The sequence below is a fragment of the Leucopleurus acutus genome, assembly GCF_964270905.1.
Source record: "Leucopleurus acutus genome assembly, chromosome: 1".
Classification (NCBI taxonomy): Eukaryota; Metazoa; Chordata; class Mammalia; order Artiodactyla; family Delphinidae; genus Leucopleurus; species Leucopleurus acutus.
In genome coordinates, this window is record NC_139142.1 from 34,711,053 (window position 1) to 34,729,827 (window position 18,775).

The window sequence follows — 18,775 nt, forward strand, 5'->3', positions numbered from 1 at the left end:
GTTTCTGTTGTCTGCTTTGTTTCTTGTGTATGGTCACACTCTCCTATTCTTTGTGTGTCTTAAAATACTTGTTGAAAATTGGACATGTTATATAATATATTGTAGCAACCTGGGATACTGACACCCTTCCCTCTCTCCAGAGCTTTGTTGTTTATTTATTTGTTTACTGAAATCAGCTAGGCTACTTTAAAAAGACTATTTCCACCCTGTATGAAACTTCTGATATTGCTCCTCAGAGGGTACAGCCAAGGCATACACAAAGTCACCTTGGGAAGACAGTGGTTTTAGTAGGGGTTTCTTCAACTGCCTCTTTTCTTTCCTTGATCTGTTAAGCTTTTTGCCTCTTTGCTGGCACATCCAGCTGTTATGCTCCACTAATGATACTACTGTGATGAACAATGCCTGGGGACATACGTTGCTCCACAGTCTGATCAATTAAATTCAGACAGGGTAGATTTTCATTTCATCTTTGAGGTTTGTTCTGATCCAAGGATTCTTTTTAGCTGACTTTCTCCCAGGTTCAGTCTGATAAACTAATTTAGCTTCTTGCTCTTTTAGAGAGATTATCAGCCTACTCTGAATTGTTTACCACCAAAATATCCATTGTTTTTGAGAGTGACCTTAGGCTTGAACTTCTCCACATTGTTTCAAATAAGGTCTTTCCTTTGGGAATAGCTTAAGAGTAATATATTCTTATGGACTACCCTGGATAAAATCTTTAAGCCACTGTTCCAAGTGCTGTGTAGCCTTTGGTCTGCTTGGGCTGCCTCTCCTAATGTGGATGTTCTGCCCTATGAGCAAGCTGGAGTGAGGATGATGAGGCCTCCAGTATTCTCAGTGTGCTGCATCAGGGCTAGAGCTACCCTCCTATGAATGGGGGCTGGGTAAAGGAAGGGAGCCCCTGACTTTCGACTGCATTCATCAGGAATCTAACCTCTGCAATTCAGAGTTGGAGGCATGAGAAATGATGAAGGCCTGCCCATCTTGGAGAGATACCATAACCCTTAATTGGGAGCTGAGTGGAGAGGAAGACCCATACTCGATGCCACATCTACCCAGAGTGAAATTTCCATCAAGATGAGGAGGGGTTACTCCTACACTGTTGGTGGGAATGCAAATTGATGCAGCCACTATGGAAAACAGTATGGAGGTTCCTCAGAAAACTAAAAATAAAATTACCATATGATCCAGCAATCCTACTCTGGACAAAACTATAATCCAAAAAGATACATGCACCCCTAAGTTCATAGCAGCACTATTCACAATAGCCAAGATGTGGAAACAACCTAAATGTCCATCAACAGATGAATGGATAAAGAAGATGTGGTATATATATACAATGGACTACTACTCAGTCATAAAAAAGAACAAAATAATGCCATTTGAAGCAACATGGATGCAACTAGAGATTACCATACTAAGTGAAGTCAGAAAAAGAAAGACAAATACCATATGATATCACTTATATGTGGAATCTAAAATATGGCACAAATGAACCTATTCTACAAAACAGAAACAGACAGACATAGAGATAAGACTTGTGGCTGCCAAGGGGAAGAGGGGGAGAGAGAGGGATGGACTGGTAATTTGGGGTTGGTAGATACAAATCATTATTACATTTAGAATGGATAAACAACACAGTCCTACTGTATAGCACAGGGAACTATATCCAATCTCCTGGGATAAACCATAATAGAAAAGGATATTTAAAAAAGAATGCATATATGCATAAAACTGAGTCACTTTGCTGTACAGCATAGATTGGCACAACACTGTAAACTATACTTCAGTTAAAAAAAAAGATGAGGAGGGGTTAAAATAAAAATAAAAGAGAGAAAGCATTCCATTTATAGTAGGAAACAAAAAATAGGACATAAACTCTTTGCCTAACCATAGGTCGTGAACATTTGTCCTTTTATTCTTTTAACAGCTTTTGTTTTATATTTAAATCTATAATCCATTTTGAGTTAATTTTTATATAAGAGGTATAAAATGGGTGAGGTTAATTTTTTTGCTTATGGATGCCCAACTATTCCAGCATCATTTGTTGAAAAGGTTATCCACTGAAGTACTTTTGTAGCTTTATTAAACATCAAATGGACATATTTGTGTGAGTCTACTTACTGGTTATACATTCTGTTTCATTGATATTATCTATCTATCTGCCAATACTACACTATCTTGATTACTGTAGCTAACAGTAAACCTTATCATTGGGTAGAGCTAGTCCTTCCCTTTATTCTTTTTCGAAATTGTTTTAGCTATTCTAGAACCTATGCCTTTCCATATAATTTTAAAATAAATTTATGTAATTGTATGTCATAAAAAAAACTTGTTGGGTTTTTTAATAGAAAGTGCATAAACCTATATGTCAATTTGGAGAACAATGACACCCTTACTATGTTTAATCTTTCCATCCATGAACATGGTATGTCTGTCCATTTCTTTAAGTGTCCTTTTATTTCTTCAGCATTTCGTAGTTTTAAACATACAGATATGTGTGTTCTTAAGTGCGACCTATTTAATTTTATTTGAAGTAATTGTAAATGGTATTGTTTTAAATTTCAGCTTCCTACTGTTGTAATTATATAAAAATCAAATTGACCTTTTTGATGTTGATCTTATATCCCCCAAATTAACTGAACTGACTTATTAGCTGCAGTTTTTCTCTAGATACTTTTTTCTACATAGACAATCATGTGATCTGCAAATAGGGAGTTTTATTTCTTACTTTCCAATCTTTGTGCCTTTTAATACGTTTTCTTGCCTTCCTGTGCTACTGAGAACTTCTAGTGCTCGGTTGGAGGAAAGTAGTGAGAGCGGACAACATTGCTTTTTTCCTGATCTTAAGAGGAAGGCACTCATTCTTTCACCATTAAGTATATTGTTAGCTCTAATTTTTTGTAGATGTTCTATATCAAGTTCAGGAGGTTTCCCCCCGCCCCATTCCTATTTTGTTGAGAGGTTTTTCAAGAACGGGTTTTAGGTTTTGTCAAACACCTTTTCTGCATCAATTGATATGACCATATAATTTTTCTTTTTTAGCTTGTAGATATGATAGATTACATTGATTGTTTTTCCAATGTTGAACAAGTTTTTACCTCAAATAAATCCCACTTAGTAGTAGTGTATAATAATTTTTTATACATTGTTGGATTTGATTTGGTAATATTTAGTAGAGGATTTTAAGTTCATAAGAGATCTTGGTCTACAGTTTTCATTTTTGTAGTGTCTTTTTCTGATTTTAGTATCAATGTAATACTAGCCTCATAAAACAAGGTGGAAAATGACTCAGTAAAGCTGAGTAAAATAGATATTAATTCTTCTTTAATGTGTGATAGAATTCTCCCATGAAACCATCCAGGACTGGAGCTTTATTAGGAGCTTTTTCATTACAAATTTAATTTCTTTAATGGTTATACAACTATGCAGATTGCCTATGTCATTGTGGTTAGTTTTGGTAGTATGTGGGTTTTGAGGAAGTGGTCCGTTTCTTCTAAGTTGTCCAATTTATGAGTATAGTTTTTCAAAGCCCTTTCTAATTATCCTTTTAATGACTAGAAGATACGCAGTGATAGTCTTTGTCCTATCCTAATATAGGTGATCGTGTCTTCTTTAGTTTCGTTAGTCTAGTAAGAGGTTTACTAATTTTATTGAGTTTTTAAAAAACCAGCCTTTTATTTGATTTTCCCCTGTCATTTTAATGTTCCCAATTTCACTGATTCCAATTCTTAAGTATCTCCTGTCTTCTTCTTGCTCTGACTATATCTGGCTCTTATTTTTCTAGTTTCTTGAGGAAGAAATATAGATTAGTGACTTGAGAGCTTTCCTCTTCCCTAAAAATTAGTGTTTTCATGGTATATCTTTTTCTATCCTTTTACTTTCAACCTACCTATGTCATTGTTTTTCAAATGAGTTTCTTGAGAATGGCATATGTTGGATCATTTCTAAAAATCCATTACATCAATTTCTGTCTTTTAATTGGTATATTTAGATTATTTATTTAAGGTAATTGTTGATATCTCAGGATTTAAATCTGCCATTTTATTATTTATCTTATGCTTGTATCTTCTGTTTCTCTTTTCATGCCTTATTGTGGATTACTTGAGCACTTTTTAGGATTCCATCTTAACTTACAGTGTTTTTGAGTACACAATTTTAAATACTTTAGTGGTTGCTTGGTGTTTCAATATACAGATGTAACTTAAAACAGTCTACTGGTATTGGCGTTTTATCATTTCAAGTGAAATACCGAAACTCTACTTCCACTTAGGCACCTTTACCCTCCCACATTTTAAATATGATTATGTTCATTATTTACTTTACATACATTGTGCACCACATCATATGGTGTTATAATTTTTGCTTCAACCTTCAAATGTGATTTAAGAAAATCATAAAAAAAGATCAGCTAATCTATTTACCCATTCTGCTGTTGTTCCTCCTTTCTAAATTTTCAAGCCTTTTTCTCTTATCATTTCCTTTCTCTTTAGAGAATTTATTTACCCATTCTTTCAGGATAGGTTTCCTAGTGACAAATTCTTTTATTTTTCTTTTGTCTGAGTATCTGCTTCCCATTCATTCCTGAAGGATAATTTGACTGGATGTAGACTTTGTGACGGGTAGTTCTTTCTTTCAGCACTTGAAAAATGTTGTGCCGCTTCCTTCTGGTGTCACTGCCCACCCTGCCACCACACCCCCCGGCCCACCTTCAGTGTTTTATATTGGATACGGTACTTTTCAGTTCTGTAATTTCCATTTGGTTCCTTTTTGTAATTTCTATTTTCTTCATTTGTTTCAAGAGAATTACTAATAGCTTGTTGAAGCATTTTTATGACTGTTGCTTTAAAATCCTTGTCAGATAATTCCAACATGTGATTATTCTTCATACTGGTGTCTGTTCACTGTTTTCTTCTCATTCAAGTTGTGATTTTCACTGATCTTGGTATGATGAGTGACTTTTGACTGTTCCCAGGACGTTCTGGATATTATGAGACTCTGAATCCTATTTAATCTTTTTAAGATGTCCTCTTGTTGACTTGTAGTATAAGGGCCATGTGTTCAGCTTCTTGCTGGGTCCCACTGACACCACTCTGGCAGAAGTGAAGCACTGATTCCCACTGCCTCATTGAAGACAATAAGGTAGAAGTTTAACTCTTCTCTTAACCTTGCTGAAACCTTTCTGGTGAAAGTGGTGCATCACCTTGCTCCACATTGTTGTTAGTATGAGATATTCAGCTCCCTGCTGGACCCTGTTAACACTGAGAGGGGAAGGGAAGTAGAAGGTTGACTCATACTGAGAGTGCAGTAACATCTCCACTGATGTTGATGTATATGAGGGTGGAGTGTCATCTCCCTTAAAGGCCTTATTAACACAGTAAAGGGGGGGTGAAGTAGAGTGACGACTAGTCCTATCTTGCACTGCCTCTTGGTCTAACTTCTGCTGGGTTGGGGGAGTCTCGGCTCATCACTGGACCCTACTGACACTACCCTGCAGGAGCAATCAGAGCATAACCTGTTTCTACTGGGCTGGTGATAGAATATCAACTCCCTACTTGGTCCCCACTACCATATTCTGGCAGGGAAATCAGAGAACTGTCTACCCTGCTATGTGAGAGATGGAAGAATAGCTCCCTGATCACCCCACCAACACCACTGGCAGAGGGGATTCAGAGATCTGCCACCTGCTTCTGTCAGGTGGCAGGGGTGAGGTGGAAGATCAGCTCCCTTCTTGGCTCTGCTGAAACTCTGGGGAAGTTAAGTAGTTTTCTCATTGGCATTTGGCTGGAGTAGGGAGGGTATGCCAAAAAAGGCTTTCTGTTCTGTTAATCCACCCTTGTCTTGGGTCCCTTGGCAAGAGGGAACAGGCTTTTCTACGTGCTTTTCTTCTCTGCCTGTTGGTGGTTCCAGGTTGGAGGCTGGGTAAAATGGGAGACAAAAAGAAACCCAGGTAACTCAGTGCCATGTCATTCCTCAAGTCCTGAAGTCCTAAGGCAGTCTGATTTCTTCTTCCTACCTTTCAGAGTCTTTCTATGCTTGTTTATTTTTTAATATAAACAAACAAAAGTCCAGGGATTTTTAATTGTGAGAGGAAAGATTTTGGCAGAACAGGGCTACTCCACCTTGGTTAGAACCAAAAGTCTTCTCAGTAGGAACACTTTTGAACTTGACAAACTCAGTGTAATATCTGGAGCAATTAATACATGAGCCAACAGAATAAAAAAGAAAAGCAACATACAACCTTTCCTACTATACAAAGAAAGCACTATAATCATAATAGTATGGTGCTAGCAAAGGAACAGATAAACAGATCAATGAAACAACAGTTCAGGAAAAGAGAGATTTGTGTATGTGTATGTGTGTGTCTAGGCATATGAAAATTTAATACATGGTACATGAGGCAATTCAAACCATAGGGGGAAAAGATGGGTTTTTCAATAAATTGGGCTGGGGAAATAGATACATTTGGAAAATATTATGAAAGTTTAGTCATCTCGTTTGTAAATAAAAACAAATTTACACCAATATAAATTACAAATATATTAAAGAGTTAATACTTAAATATATCTATTTTAAATAAATTCAGCCAAGTGGCAGTATAAATTGGCTTAACTACCTTGGAAAACAGTTTGATTTCATCCAGAAAATATACATTACTAAAACTCAGGAATCCCATTCCTCAGTATATATTTCAGAGAAACTCTTACACAGGATATTTTTATAAGAATTTTATAGCATCATTTTTCATAATAGTTCCAAATGGAAATAAGTTGAATATCCTTCAACAGAAGGATGTCTCAATAATTTGTGGCACAATGCACTATTTTATAGCAAAAAATAAAACAAAAAAGTAAACCAAAAACAACCCCCCCAAAAACCTTAGCTATAGACAACAACCTGATGAATCTCACAGTATTGAAAAAAAGAAGCAAGGCACAATAGATTGAATACAATGCGACTCAATTCATACAAAGTTCAAAGAGAAACAAAAATAAATTGTAATATTTAAGGATGTATACATATATAGTAAAACTAAATAAAAGAAAGGAATTGATAATGATAAAAATTCAGGGTATTGGGTGGAAGAGATGGTTGCGATTGGGCTAGGAATGTATTTGCTCTTTATCCCTTAAGGCTTTGGCCAAGCAGCCATTCAATATGAGGTGATTTACGGTAAATTATAAATGTATGCTTAATTCAAACTGTGTATGAACTAAATAATGATTTCTGGTGCTAGAAACATTGTGAAAGATTACCACATCTGACAAAAACTGAATTATGCTTCATCAACCAATCATATCTTTTTAATAGTAAATGTAAACATGCATATTTATTTATACATAGTATACTACAAAGAGTATATTTCAAATTTAGACTCAATTGTACTATTTAGGTAATTTAAAATTACTCATATACTAGCCAAATAAAATAAACATTACAACCAGATGTTTCAAATTTCCTCCAATCAAAACAAAAAGATATCAGCTGAAAATACTAATGGTGCCAAAAAATGTTGAAATATTTTATGACTGTTTTTCTTCCAACACTTTTGAAAGGAAGAATCAATTTCACATTTTTTAATGCCTCAGGCCTCAAACTCTCTAAAGCTGTTTTAGATACAGTAACTGATGGAAAATAATCACTATTAACATGTCATCCATGAATCATGTTTTTTTTCAAGGAATCTCTTGAGGAGTAACTGTTAAAATTCTATAATTAAAAAGAAAACACGGGCTTCCCTGGTGGCGCAGTGGTTGAGAGTCTGCCTGCTGATGCAGGGGACACGGGTTCGTGCCCCGGTCCAGGAAGATCCCACATGCCGCGGAGCGGCTGGGCCCGTGAGGCATGGCCGCTGAGCCTGCGCGTCCGGAGCCTGTGCTCCGCAAAGGGAGAGGCCACAACAGTGAGAGGCCCGCGTACCGAATAAAAAAAAAAAAAAAAAAAACAATGAAAAACACTACTCCTTTAGAGAAAAGTCACTACTAAAAAATTGAAAACATTTCTGCTAATTAATTAAACTAATAAAAGAGTATATTTATCCTCTGTTTCTAGGATGGGCCTTCCCCAAGGCAACAGTTTGGGGCCACTATTATGATCTCATATAGCTCTTTTAGGCAATTCCACTAACTAGCATGGCCTCAGCTAACTTTTGCATAATGACAAATCTCGGTATCAACTGAAAGACAGAATTATCTTTCTTTTGAGTTACAAGCTGATTTACCCAATGGCTTAGTGGATATATGGTTATCTAAAAGGAACCTCAAATTCAGTAAGTCCAAAACTTACCCTATTTCCTCTCAAACTTATTCCTTGTTTTGTATCTCCTCTTTAGGTTAACAGCAACACAATCTACTCAGATTCCCAAGGCAGAAACCTAGGTCAACCTTTCCATCTTCCCTTAAATATCCAATAAATCACCAAATATTGTTGATTCTATTTTCTTAAATAATATTTCTTGAATCTGAGGCTTTTTTCTTCAGCCTCACTGCCACTGCTTTAGTTCAAGTTTCAATCGTTGCCTATATTCCTGCAATCTGGTCTCCTTCTTTATAGATGGAACCTCTTCTCCACTGAAATAATTTTTCTCACTCATCAAAGAAAAACCTAATAAAATCACCAACCTGATTATGCCACTTTCCTTCTTAAAATCACATAATGGCACTCCATAGTTTTCAGTTTAAAATCCAAATTTCTTAACATGGCATAAAGGCCCAATGAAAATCCTACATCTCAACAATCTTTATTTTACACGTGTGATCTATCTGGTGTCATATTATCTCCTATTTATGCATTCACAAGTGCCCCTGCTCTGTACAGAATTCCAATTTGCTTAGTATACCTCTTGGAAAGATTTTGCTGATTATCTTTTTTGAATGACCAAGTGTCCTTCCTTCCTGTGTATTTCATAGAATACTTTGTTTACCTTTATCACTTAACACATATTGCAACTGTAATATAAGACAGAGCACCTTTAAGCACCACAAAAAGTTAATTTCAACAAGCTCACCTTTATTAATTCCCATTTTATTTTCTGAAAAATGAGAGATATGGATTAGACTTAAGGTTCCTCTCAGCCAAACTACTTTATGAATTTATGTCAAGTTGGAAAGAGTCTCTTGACACTCCTGACTTTTTCCCCCCACTTGCTGCTAGAATACAATCATGGTATTAATTACTGGTGTTGTCCACACAGAACACCTGAGATACTGAAAGTAACAGTATAGAACATAAACATGAATTTAACTTATTTAAAAATAATGTAACCAAGTTTAGGAATTATTTACTAAGATTTGAATTTATTGAACTTGATTTAGAAAAGTTTGATCTAATCAAACTTAACAATTTGTTGAGATCTTTACATGTACTGTTAAGAGGCTCAACTCATCTTGTTTACCCTTGACTATTGCTATCCAATTGTTAAATTTTATTCATGGAAAAGACTAAGTTCAGTTCTCTTTAGACTGTAAACTGCTTTTAGGAAAGGGCCACGTGTTATGCTAGAAGACTAATAGTCCACGGGATTTAGTAAAATGTTAGAGACAGAAAATGTAACAATGCTGTAATATTCAAAGAATAAGGTCAATTTTTCATGTAGTGTGCTGTAAATTTTAAATTGAGATTGACCTACTGTGTTATCAAAGGAACCAGGAAGTATATACTAGAAGACTAATATTATTTATAATTGGTGAAAGATGATAGGGAAAAGAAATTAAAACAAGATTTAAAAAAGTCCATTATGCATACTAATGCTTATAAAGTGCTTTCTTAAGTAAATTTTCAATTAATTTTACAAGAAAGGGTTGCTTTCTTGATTTTCCTAACATGTATTGATGATGGTAGATGAAATCTGATGATGATTATCTGATATGTATATTTTAATTCAAACAGGATAACTGGGAATTAAATGATGCCCTAACACTGCCAAAGATTCAATAGGATAAAGAAAAAACAATTATTTGCCCACCTTCCCACTGAGACACTGATTCTTTGTAGAGGTGAAAAACGCCATACTATACCTTGATTTCTTCTATTTCATCTGGTACTATCTTGTATGCTGATATAGTCCCACCCAACCTGAAATTAGGAGAAAAAAAAATTCTCAAAACCGGCAACAGTGTATTAAAAATATGGACTGTTTCTTCCATTAGCATCAGAGTGCCACCAATAATTGCCCATTACCCACCCCAACAACCATGGAGGAAAAACAACCATTTTGTGCTCAGGTTTTCCATATAGTAGTTTAAAAAGGTAGACAGTAAATGACTACTGAAAGAGGAAACGTAAGTTAGATTTTTAACCATAATTAAACTTCTCTTATCGATGGTTTTAATGATGCTCAAACTGTCACTTTTACTGATAGATTCTGTCACAACTAAGATGTATCAAGAACAATAGCAGACATTTCTATTTTCATGGCATCATGAGACACAGCTAGGTTTAGAATACCTATCAATTTAACATACCATCAGTATTCTATAGTATTGTACTCAGGAAGACTGATTCCAAATTTCATGTTCTTTCCCTTACAACACACTGCTTTCCTCACTAAAGGAATCATTCTAGAGGTAAAGTGCTCTTTTACTCTAATCGCAATTTTTCAAAGGTCCCACAACTAGGAGTGGCAGACTGGGCTTAAGAACTCACTTCCAGAAACCGATAAGCAAATTCTAAAATTCATATGGAAATTCAAGGAACACATAACAGTCAAAAAATCTTGAAAAGAAGAAAGCTGGAGAAGTTACACTTTCTGATTTCAAGTCACTACAGATCTACGATAATCAAGACAATGTGGAGCTGGCGTAAGGATAGACATATAAAGCAATAGGGTACAACTGAAAGTCCGGAAACAAACATCACATTTATGGTCAACTAGTTTTTGTTTTTCTTTTTATTTTATTGTAATAAATATAGTTAACATTTCAACATTTTTAAGTGTACAGCTAAGTGACAATTACATTCATAATGATGTGCAACCATCATTACTATTTATTTCCAAAACTTATCCATAACTTAAACAGAAACTCTGTAATCATTAAGGAATAACTCCTAATTTTCCCCTTCCCCCAGGCCCTGGTAACTCCTAAACAACACTGTCTTTACGAATTTGACTACTCTAGGAAACTCACATAGAGGAATCATACAATATCCGTCCTTTTGTATCTGGCATATTTCACTCAGCATAGTTCTCAAGCTTTATCCACATGGTAGCATGTATCAGAACTTCAATCTATGAATTACTCAATCATATGGTAATTCCATGTTTAGCATTTGAAGGACTGCCAAACACTTTTCCACAGTGGCTGTACGATTTTACACTACCACCAAGAATGCATGATGGTTCCAATTTATCCACATCTTCATCAATACTTGTTATTCTATTTTTTTAATGGCTACCCTAATGGGTGTAAACTGGTAACTCATAGTTTTGAGACTCGCATTTCCCTAATAAGCAGTGATATAGAGCATGGGTCCCCAACCCAGGGAACGGTGGGCAAGCGATGGGCAAGTGACTAAAGCTTCATCTGCCAGTCCCTGTCCCTCGAATTACCACCTAAACCATCCCACCCTGCCCTGTCAGTGGAAAAATTGTTTTACATAAAACCGGTCCCAGGTGACAAAAAGGTTGGGGACCACTGCTACAGAGTATCTTTTCATGTTCTTATTGGCCATTTGTATATCTTCTCTAAAGAAATATCTATTCAAGTGCTCTGGCAATTTTTAAATTGGGTTGTTTGTCTTTTTGCTGTTGAGTTGTAGTTTTTCATATATTCTGGATATTAAACTCTTACCTAAGATATTATTTCCAAATATTTTCTTTCATTCTGTAGGCTGTCTTTTAACGTTCTTGATAATACTTTGATTCACAAAAACTTTTAATTTTGGTGCCGCACAATTATGTATTTTTTTCTTTTCATGCTCACCTTACTGGTGTCATGCATAAGAATCCATTGCCAAGCAGAAACTAACACACCATTGTAAAGCAATTATACTCCAATAAAGATGTAAAAAAAAAAAAAAAAAAGAATCCATTGTCAAATCCAAGGCCTTGAAGATTTATCCTTATGTTTTCTTCGAAGTGTTTTATGGTTTTAGTTCTTCTATTTAGAACACTGATCTGTGTTGAGTTCATGTTTGAATATGGTGTAAGATATGGGTTCAAGTTAATTATTTTCCATGTGGAAATCCAATCATTTAGCAACATTTGTTGACAAGCTTTTTCTTTCCCAAAGCTGTTGTCAAAGCTTTGACTTAGCACCCTTGTCTAAAATGAATTTTCCATAGATACTGGTTTATTTCTGGATCCTTAATTTTATTCAATTGGTCTATAGGTCTATCTTTTTGTGGTTCTCGGCACAGAAGTCTTTTAGCACACTGGTTAAATGTATTCCTAGGCATTTATTTTCAGATGCTATTTTAAATGGCGTAGCTTTTAATTTCCTTTTCAGATTGTTTATTACCAGTGTATAGAAACAAGTAATTTTCATGTGTTGATCTTGTACCCTGTAACTTTGCTGAACTTGTTTATTTTTTTAAATTTATTTATTTAATTTATTTTTGGCTGTGTTCAGTCTTCGCTGCTGTGCACGGGCTTTCTCTAGTTGCGTGGGCTTCTCTTGTTGAAGATCATGGGCTCTAGACGCGCGGGTTAAAGTAGCTGTGGCATGCAGGCTCAGTAGCGGTGGCTCGAGGGCTCTAGAGCACAGGCTCAGTAGTTGTGGTGAATGGCCTTAGTTGCTGCACGGCATGTGGGATCTTCCTGGAGCAGGGGCCGAACCCATGTCCCCTGCATTGGTAGGCGGATTCTTAACCACTGCGCACCAGGGAAGTCCCTGAACTTGTTTATTGACTCTAGTAACTTTCTTGTGGATTATCTATATACAGGATGATATTATCTGTGAATAGAGATAGCTTTACTTCTCACTTAACAGGCTGGATGCCTTTTATTTCTTGTCCTTGTCTAAATACTCTGGCTAGAACTTCCAATGCAACGTTCAATATCAGTGGTGAAAGCAGGTATCTTTGTTTTGTTCCAGATATAAAAAGAAAGCTTTCCATTTTTCACAATTGAATATGGCGTTAGTTGCGGGGTTTTCACAAATGCCTTATATCAGGTTAAGGAAGTTCCCTCTGTTCCTAGTTTTCTGAGTGTTTTTACCATGAAAAGAATGCTGGATTTTTGTTAAATGCTTTCTCTGTGTCAAATGAGATGATCATGTGGTTTTCTGCTTTTCAATCTTTCTGTTAATGTGGTATTATTGCAGTGATTAATTTTCTTATATTGAACTACCCTTGAACACCTGGGGTAATCTCACTTGGTCACTGTGTATAATTCTTTTAATATGTGGTTGCACTCAGTGTCGTGATACTTTCCTATTTTGCATCTATATTCATAAGGGTTATTACTCTATAATTTTTCTTTCTTCTGGATGTCTTTATCTGGCTTTGGTAGCAAGGTAATTCTGGCCTCATTGAATGAGTTAGAAAGTATTTTCTCCTCTTCTGTTTTATGGAAGGGTTTGAAAAGCATAATGTTAATTCTTCAAATGTTTGGAATAATTAACCAGTGAAGTAATCTGGTCCTAGACTTTTCTTTGGTGGGAGATTCTTTTTTTTTGTAATTAATTTTTATTGGAGTATAGTTGTTTTACAATCTTCTGTTTGGTGGGAGGTTTTTCATTGTTGAAAATCTGTTTACTTGTTACAGATCTGTTGAGACTTTCTATTTATTTTTATGTCAGTTTAGGTAATTCACATGCTTCTTGGAATTTGTCTATTTCATCTAGGTTACCAAATTTGTTGGCATACAACTGTTTAGAGGATTTTTTATAATCATTTTTATTTCTGTAAGATCAGTAGTAATATTCACATCTTTATTTCTGATTTGTTTTTGAGCTTTCTCATTTTCTTAATCAATGTAGCTAATGGTTTGTCAATTTTGTTAATTTTTTCAGAGAACAAACTTTTGCTTTTGTTGACTCTGTACTGTTTTTCTATTCTCTATTTAGCTCCACCTTAATCCTTATTATTTTCTTCCTTGATCTTTTCTTTTTACCCTGCCTCCCTCCCTTCCTTACATTAATTGTCTTATGTATCTAAGCTGATTTTTTTTCTTTTTCTGTAGTGAATCATTTTAATTCCCGTGTCATTTCCTGTTTTACATCTTTTAGGTACTTTTTGGTGGTTACCATGGGGAATACATTTAATATTCTAAATTTATAGCAATCTAGTTGATTGTTAACAACTTAAATCATTACATGAAATGTCTGCTCCTATACAGGGCTATCCTCCTACTTTTATGTTGTTGTCATAGCTAAATTTGCTAGTTTTGGAGTTAGTTTTCTCTTTTTCTCTAGTCCTTCAGGGTATAAAGTACTGTATTTATCGAGGATGTTTCTTTCTTTTTGATGTGCACATTTATAGCTATATATTTCCCTCTGAAGAGTGCTTCCACTGCATCCGGTAAGTTTTGGTATGCTGTGTTTTTGTTTACATTTGTCTCAAGGTATTTTCTAATTAACCTTGTGATTTCTTTTTGAACCACTGGTTAAGAGTGAACTGTTTAGTTTCCATATATTGTGAATTTTCTAGATTCCCTACATTTTTGTTTGCTAGCATCTTTCCAGTGTGGCCAGAGAAAATACTTGGAATGATTTCAATCCTTTTAAATTTACTGAGACATTTTTTTGTGTGTCCTAACATTTGGCTTATCCTATAAAATGTTCCAGGTCTTCCTTTGTGTATTATCAGCAATTCTCTTTTGAAACATGACTGTGCTTGTGTCTGTTAATTTACTGTTAGAATTAAATGTGATAATACATTTATTTCCTTAATGCAATTTCATTTAACAGGCTTCTAATTATATGACTTTTCTGAATGAATTAATCTATGTAATAAAAATAAAGGAATCTGTAGATAGTGATTATTTCCATTACTGAAACAGTTCCAGAAAAAAAATATTGGTCCAAATTCATTAGGAATAGAAATATTTAAAGGTAATTCAAAGTTGCTCAGAAATATTTTAATTTTCTCCCAAACTCTAATCTGCTTCTTCTACAGTTCTCCCCAGTTTTTGTTATGGTAAATGTTAATTGATCCAGTAGTCCATGTCGTAAGTGTGGAAATCTTTCAAATGCCTTTACCTTTCTCAGCCCCTACAAGTAATTGCCTTCTTTTTTTTTTTTTTTTTTTGCAGTACGTGGGCCTCTTACTGTTGTGGCCTCTCCCGTTGCGGAGCACAGGCTCCGGACGTGCAGGCTCAGCAGCCATGGCTCATGGGCCCAGCCACTCCGCGGCATGTGGGATCTTCCCGGACCGGGGCACGAACCCGTGTCCCCTGCATCAGCAGGCAGACGCTCAACCACTGCGCCACCAGGGAAGCCCCTCCCTACAAGTAATAACAGTCAAATTTTTATTGGCCTTAATTTATCTGGAAAATAGCCATTCTTCCATTTCCACTTCAGTACTTTAAGATTTTATCATTTCTAACCACAGTTTTAGTAGTATCCTCGCCACAGTTGTAACAAGCTGTATCTTTCGAAAATGTAATTCTTCTCATGTCACATCCTTATTAATGGATAATACCTTAAGAAGTGATGAGAATTCCCTTTATAAACTCGACTCCTCAGTCCATTTCTTGTTTCATTTCCTGTAACCCTTTCACAGTACCTCTTTGTTCTAGCCATGCCCAATTGTCACTAATTTCATAAATGCTTTATGCCTCTCTATTACCTGTATCTTGAATGCTCTTCTACACCCCCAAAACTCCATATCAACCTTCAGGAGTCAAATACCACTTTGAGAACACTTATACAAACTCTGGAAGCAGAAATAAGCACCTCCTCTACTGTGAATAGTGCCTTACTCACACTTGCATTATAGCTTTTATCCTACTATTATAATTAGCTGTTTCGAGAACTACCTTCTCCACTAGATTATGAAGGTACAGATTATATTTTAAATTACTTTCTACACTTGGCAAATAGTGAGTACTTAAAGCTTGATAAAGCAGCACACATTTGATAAATTAATGAGAGAGGTTAGAGGAGCCAGACATGTGAATTTTCACCAAGATCATAAACAAAAATCTTTTTTAAGAGCAGTATCTCCAGACTTTCAGATCAAGATGGATGAGTGGGAGAAAGCATGAACACACCAAAACTACATCTACATTACTATAGGAGGCAGGTCAAAAAGATCTTGCTTTATGTCAGATAGTGTTCTGCCTATGTTTTCTTCTAAGAGTTTTATAGTATCCAGCCTTACATTTAGGTCTTTAATCCATTTTCAGTTTATTTTTGTGTGTGGTGTTAGGGAGTGTTCTAATTTCTTTCTTTTACATGTAGCTATCCAGTTTTCCCAGCACCACTTACTGAAGAGACAGTGTTTTCTCCATTGTATATTCTTGCCTCCTTTGTCATAGATTATGACATGGAACAGGTGTGTGGGTTTATCTCTGGACTTTCTATCCTGTTTCATTCACCTGTATTTGTTTTTGTGCCAGTACCATACAGTTTTGATTACTGTAGCTTTGTAGTATAAGCTGAAGTCAGGGAACCTGATTATTTACATTCCGTTGTGCTTTCTCACGATTGCTTTGGCTATTTGGGGTCTTTCGGGTTTCCATACAAATTGTAAAACTTTTTGTTCTAGTTCTGGGAAAAATACCATTGGTAACTTGATAGGGATTACATTGAATATGTAGATTGCTTTGGGTACTACAGTCATTCTGATACTGTTAATTCTTCCAATCCAAGAACATGGTATCTCTCTCCATCTGTTTGTGTCACCTTTGATTTCTTTCACCAGTATCTTATAGTTATCCAAATACAGGTCTATTGCTTCCTTAGATAGGTTTATTCCTAGGTATTTTATTCTTTGTGATGTGGTGGTAAGTGGGATTGTTTCCTTAATTTACCTTTTACTCTTCTACACTGTTGGTGGAAATGTAAATTGGTACAGCCACTATGGAGAATAGTATGGAGGTTCTTTAATAAACTAAAAATAAAACTACCCTATGATCCAGGAATCCCCCTCCTGGGCATATTCCCAGAGAAAACCATAATTCGAAAAGATACATACACCCCATTGTTCACTGCAGCACTATTTACAACAGCCAGGACATTGAAGCAAGCTAAATGTCCATCAACAGAGGAATGGATAAAGAAGATGTGGTACATATATACAACGGAGTATTACTCAGCCATAAAAAAGAACAAAATATTGCCATTTGCAGCAACATGGCTGGACCTACAGACTATCATACTGAGTGAGGTCACACAGAGAAAGACAAATATGATATCGCTTGTATGTGGAATCTAAATAAAAGGTCAAAATGAACTTATTTACAAAACAGAAATACAGTCACAGATGTAGAAAACAATCTTATGGTTACCAGGGGGAAAAGGAGGGGAGGGATAAATTGGGAGATTGGGATTGACATATACATACTACTATATATAAAAGAGATAACTAATATGGACCTACCGTATAGCACAGGGAACTCTACTCAATACTATTTAATGACCTATATGGGAAAGGAATCTAAAACAGAAAGGATATATGTATAACTGATTGACTTCTCTGTACAGCAGAAAGTAACATTATAAATCAACTATACTCCAATAAAAAAAAATACATCTACATGAGGAACAATTCTCACTAAAAAGTAACTGAAAATTGGCATAAAGACTCCTGTACAACTAAGGTTGTAAGACAGAATCACAGGGAATCAGGCAGCAAGGGAAGTGATCAGGTCAGGACTTGTGCCCCTGGGAGGGGACTCAGAGGAAAAGGGAGATTACAGGGGTGGAGAATTTCCCTGGAGAGTGGTTCCAGCCACATATTAGGTGCCCTAGTACTGGAGTCTGACACAGGGAAGATAAGCCCCCTTGGCTGGTTGAGCTCTGCTGCGATGAACAGGAGGGCTGTTGGCAGCACGGACTTCATTTGTGAGGAGTTAACCAGCACTGGCTTGCTCCCACGGCAGAACAGAGAGGGAGAATTAGGACTGCATGAGTGGCTACCCAGTTTCCCACAACAGCCCCAGCATGCACCCCAGCCCAAGCTGAGCTAATGCTCCAGCCATGCTTATTTCACCTCAGAGCTCCACAATGGAGTGACAGTTGCCACAACTGGGAAGGCTCATCTGTGGGAGGCAGAGGTGACTCAGACCTGGGCAGTGTCTGAGCACAGCACGGTGGCCAATGCTGGTGCTTACCGAGAAAGCTTATCAGAAGCAACCCTGATCTCTGACACTGGCCAGACTTCACAGCCTGCATACTGATACACATCAAGAGGCCAGGTGGGCTCTGCCTGCCCTGCGGCACAGCCCTACAACATTACAGGGTTAGTGGAGACTGCGGAGGAGTGTGTGGCTGCAGGGGGAAATAGAGACACAGATGCAGCGGGGGCTGTCATCGCAGGCAGCAAATTGGAGGTAGCATAAAACTCTGTGGCCAACCTGCAGAAGCCCATGCCCCATCATGAGCCCAGAGCCTGCATGGCCGCTGTTGGTGCAGCACTGCTCTCCTAGGGCAAGGATGCCAGGTACTGAAAGAGGAGAGAGCACATATTTTAAGGAAACAAATCCAGCTCGTAATCAATATTGAGGGCTTCTGCTCCTTAAACTTGGGATCCAACCCCAGCCCCAATAGGGCAGAAAGGGACAATGAGTAGAGGGGAAGCACTGCCTTACAGTTAGCTCTGGCCCTATCCCTTCATCTCCAGCCCTATCCACTACCAACGTGATAGATGCCACAACACCCTGAGGAAAGAT

At 36.6% G+C, this 18,775-nt stretch overlaps 1 protein-coding gene across 4 annotated transcripts in view; it reads right to left on the bottom strand.

The window, feature by feature from the left end:
* Positions 1-18,775, bottom strand: part of GPHN (gephyrin) — a 618,453-nt gene that overhangs the window by 392,582 nt on the left and 207,096 nt on the right. For 2 of the 4 annotated variants that reach the window (XM_082854447.1, XM_082854446.1), the window contains exons 3-4: positions 10,017-10,074; positions 9,008-9,031 (exon numbers count right to left, since the gene is read on the bottom strand). In XM_082854447.1, coding sequence (XP_082710573.1) covers positions 9,008-9,031; positions 10,017-10,074 — 82 coding nt within the window. The remainder of the gene's footprint in view (positions 1-9,007; positions 9,032-10,016; positions 10,075-18,775) is intronic. The other 2 variants (XM_082854448.1, XM_082854450.1) reach the window with 1 other exon arrangement.